Source organism: Gavialis gangeticus, unplaced genomic scaffold (genome assembly GCF_001723915.1).
Source record: "Gavialis gangeticus isolate Ggan-Ray unplaced genomic scaffold, GavGan_comp1, whole genome shotgun sequence".
In the NCBI taxonomy this organism is placed as follows: domain Eukaryota; kingdom Metazoa; phylum Chordata; order Crocodylia; family Gavialidae; genus Gavialis; species Gavialis gangeticus.
Window position 1 is genome coordinate 12,924,115 of NW_017728991.1, and position 4,130 is coordinate 12,928,244.

Here is a 4,130-nt window from a genome sequence, read left to right on the forward strand (position 1 = left end):
TTGTTCTGTCCCAATGGCTGGAGAGAAGAGTTGATTTTCATTCTCTTTATACTTTTTTTTTTTTTTTTTTTTTTAAATGTGAAGACTTTATCAAACCCTGCTCAGCTTTCTCTTTTTTAGGCTAAACAATCCCAAGTCTTCCAACCTTTCCTCATATGTCAGCTTTTCTAGACCTCTAGCCATTTTTGTTACTGTCCTAAAAAATGATTAGAGGTATAAACAGCATAATCCACCCTTCAATTCCATAATGAGACACAGGGAATGAAGTACTCGAGAAAGGCAAACTAGAAAATTTGCTGCGTTTAGTTCAGTCCTGATTCTACAATATACTTGAACATGTACTTAACTTCAAGTTGGTGGAACAGCAGCACAAGGATAAGTGTTTTACTGAACGGAGATGAACTTAAAGTTGAGCATGTGCTTAAGTACTTAGTTGAAGCAAAGCCTATGTCACCGGGAGTTAGAAAATAGCTATAAATGGGATTTAGGCTCCTAATACATTTCAGACCCTTTTGAATTCTTAGTTCCTATTCTTATAATAAGGTCAACTCTTCATCTAGATGCAAAACAAAAGTAATCCAATTGTAGATTACCCCCCTAGAAAACAGTACGTGTCCTGCTTCTATTTGTTCAGAAAAAGTATCCGGCTTCCTCAAAATAAAATAGAGGAAAAGCAAAAGCAAAGCAAAGCATTTCTCTGCCAGTGTGATATTTCTTCCCCAGTAGAAGGAATTACAGAAGTCACAGGCAGAGTTGGCTTGGGAGCATAATCCATAATCCCTGGGTCCTCTCAAGTGTTGGGAAAATCAAACCATGACTGATCAGAAGTGGGTCAGTGAACTCCACGAGCCCCCAAAGGAACATTTGGCTGTATGGATGAAAGGCGGAAGGATTCAAGAATAACCAGCTGGAATTAGTGAGGCACACTGCCAAAGGAGGTGACACCCCACAGCGAGGCTCTTTAGAGAGCCTGGGATGGGATTCTCTTCAAAACCTATAAATCTTTTCCATTTCTACATGAGATTTACAACTCTTGCTCAGCCACCATGGCACCGGTGTGGCAAATGATACAAACCATGAGCAGGTAGGGATGACTTCCTCTAACATGGAAAAGCAGCCGCTTTTGGGTGGGATAGGGCAGTTTTGCAGGTGCTAGCAGCACTATGAATTCACCTTATTAACTTTATAATCCCTCAACACGGAGCTACTATAAATTCACAAGGGTAAATTTGCTTACCTGTCTGCGAAGCAATCTTTCTGCAGAACGAGAATGCACAGGCCGGGGAGTCTTGGGTCTGCCCTCCCCATCTAGATTGTCATGAGGTCGTATGCGGTGAAAATTTACTTTTGGGATTTGCAGGAGAGAACTGGTGTCTGCAGGCTGCGACTGCACAGATGTCTTTGAGCCTGAGAAGGACAGGAATCAGGAATGTGACACATTTGTATAAAAATGACTTCTGAATCTTTATCTCAGCCAATAGGAACTAAATACCTGCATGTGAGCCTGCAATAATTGAGAGTGAAAGACTCCACCTGGAGAAGTAGGTGGCAAGTTTCAATGCTATGTTAGTTTTGCAAAGCATTGTAGGAAGACAGAATATTCTCTGGAGCTTCTCCTTGACCACTGTGGTTACTGGCTACATCAGGTCTGCAAGCCCTTCCTTTAAAAGTCCAACGTTTTTCAAAGCAATTCATTTACCCTGGAATGCATCCCAGAGCATCTCACTTGTCTTGGAGTATTTCCCAGAACAACAGTCCCATTATGAAGGAATATTCAAAACAAATACCTCCTGCTAACGCCAGGCTTTCTGACAACAGTAACAACAAAAACCCCTTCCAGTTTGAAATACTGAATTGTTGTTTAGCATCGATGGGTGATTCATGGCTCCTTTTGCTAAGCTCATAGCACTTTACAATATTACAAACTATAGGCAAGGTGGGATGACTTCATTCAACGTGGAAAAGCCATTTCTTGGGTGGGAGATAGAAGTTGCGCAGATGCCAGCAACACTATACGGCCTCTTAACAACAAGGAGGTGTAAAATTGTGTGTCAGGTTAGAGCAATGGGAATTCTGCCAGGGCACCATGGAACAAAACTGGAGATGTATTTACTAGTTGGAGTTAAAGATAGGACTGAGACTGCTGAAAGCCTTTGACTGTCAACCCAAAAGCACTGTGGAGGACCCTTCTGAAGTACGGATGCCCATCAAAATACGCCACCGTTCTTTGCCCGCTTCATGATGGGTTGTGAGCAGTGGCTTTCAATAATGGATCTATCACAGGTCCCTTAAGCAACATTGCTCCAACACTCTTCTCAATATCCCTTCCCGTGATGCTACATCTGACCACCAACAAGCTTCCAGCTGGAGTGGAGCTACACTACCAGCAAAGCCCTACTCCGGTGCTGGCTCCCTTGATGAGCAGCGATTCAGAAGGAAGAGTAGGACCATCTTCTGAAGCATTTCAGTTTTTTCACAGAGCACTTTCCTGTAAACCTTGCCTAGGTCAGGTCTTCTGAGCCTTACAGAAGCTAGAAAAATCGTATTTACTCTCAATGCCCACACTCTGAAGTACCGGTGAGGTCTGAGCTGCTGCAGTGACCGACGCACCATGAAATACCAGTGTGTCAAGGTCCAGCAGAATCATTCATGTCCAAAACAGCTTGACGTGAGCTCTTGTAATATCTCTTCCTTATTTCCAAATGGGACCATTCATCCTATTTCCCAGGATTGTTGCTTAATTGTTACCAGCCAAATGCTTTTACTTTACCACACAGGGGATTGGATAGTGGGATGTAAAGGTAATGAAAGACTAAGGAGAACCTCCATGCTGTGTGCAAACTAAAGTGAAGCTCGAGGTAAGAACAAGACCATTTGGATCAAACAGTAAAATGCATAGCACTGGGATCTCCCTTCAGAGACAGATGAGGACCTTCTTAAAAGCAAAAAAAACCCCTCGATTCCAAGAAAATTAAAAATAACCCCACTGAAGTCAAAGGGACCTTTGCCACTGACACTAGCGGAGCCAAGATTTTAACCCCAAATATTTCCGTTCATGTGAATGGGTCATTTAAAGGGACAATATTAGGCCCTGATATTTCATGCCAGTGCTTCCTCCTGATCCTAAACTCCTCTTGCTCTGTTTCTGCATTTTTATTTCAGTTGTTAGATGGTCGCTGTGCATCTGAATGCTTATTGCTATTTAAATTTCCCCATCCCTTCCTAATCTGTTCACATCTTTTATCATGCTGAACAGCATTGAAATGATGGGCATGTTAGAAACGTGCAAATGGAAAGATTCAGGGAAATTCTTCCTGCCTTATTCAAGACAAACCCTAAAGGCTATAGTCAACACCCTGATTAGTCAGTACCCTGGGCTGGCACCCTGCTGTCACCCCCGCCCCCAGTTATACTACCGACTATAGATACAATTTGTGGCACAAGCCTATGAAAACCTGGCGCTCTGTGTTAATTAAAAATCCTCCTGCTCCACTTGGTCAACCTCATCAAGGAGTCTTTCAGCATAAGACTCCATCTTCAAACAAGGGATTTATGTTTTAAACACAACCTCTACCAGTTACTGCTCTAATCCAAGCCCTGAGGATGGTGTGACTGAACAGCAGCACTACTAAGCGCTTCCACCGTGTGATCCATCCCAGTATTTCAAAGAGCATCACAACTATTCAGGCTCAAAGGCTGTCTCTGTAATGTAGGCAAGTATTGCTTCTTTGCCTTTTTGCAGACAAGACCTCCGAGGAAAGGGGGAAGACTTGGCTCAAGGTTACATGTAGACTCAGTGGCAGAGCTGGGATTTCCTGCCATCCAGCCTGGTTAGCTATAAACCTGCAGGCCTCTCCCTGAAACACGGACTGTGTGTAATTCTGACACACACACGCACGTAACCCATTAGTCCTTCCCCGGAGAGTCTGAGAAAGATGCAGCAAAGGACTCTGCCATACCCACAGGATTTATTTCTTTATTATTTTGCTTTTCGTTTGTATGTCGCACTTGGTCACACAATGTGGATAATCTGAATTAGTTTATAATGCACTTTTAGTAAATAGTTGGAGGCTGATTAGAGACAGCAGCTTTGCCACGCTGCTTGACTCAGTCTTGGGCAATGTTCATGG

General features: G+C 43.1%; 1 protein-coding gene across 2 annotated transcripts in view; it reads right to left on the bottom strand.

Moving 5' to 3' along the window:
• The window catches only part of CACNA1G (calcium voltage-gated channel subunit alpha1 G), a 324,600-nt gene that overhangs the window by 122,687 nt on the left and 197,783 nt on the right, over positions 1-4,130 (bottom strand). For both annotated transcript variants that reach the window (XM_019517481.1, XM_019517491.1), the window contains exon 34: positions 1,238-1,407. In XM_019517481.1, coding sequence (XP_019373026.1) covers positions 1,238-1,407 — 170 coding nt within the window. The remainder of the gene's footprint in view (positions 1-1,237; positions 1,408-4,130) is intronic.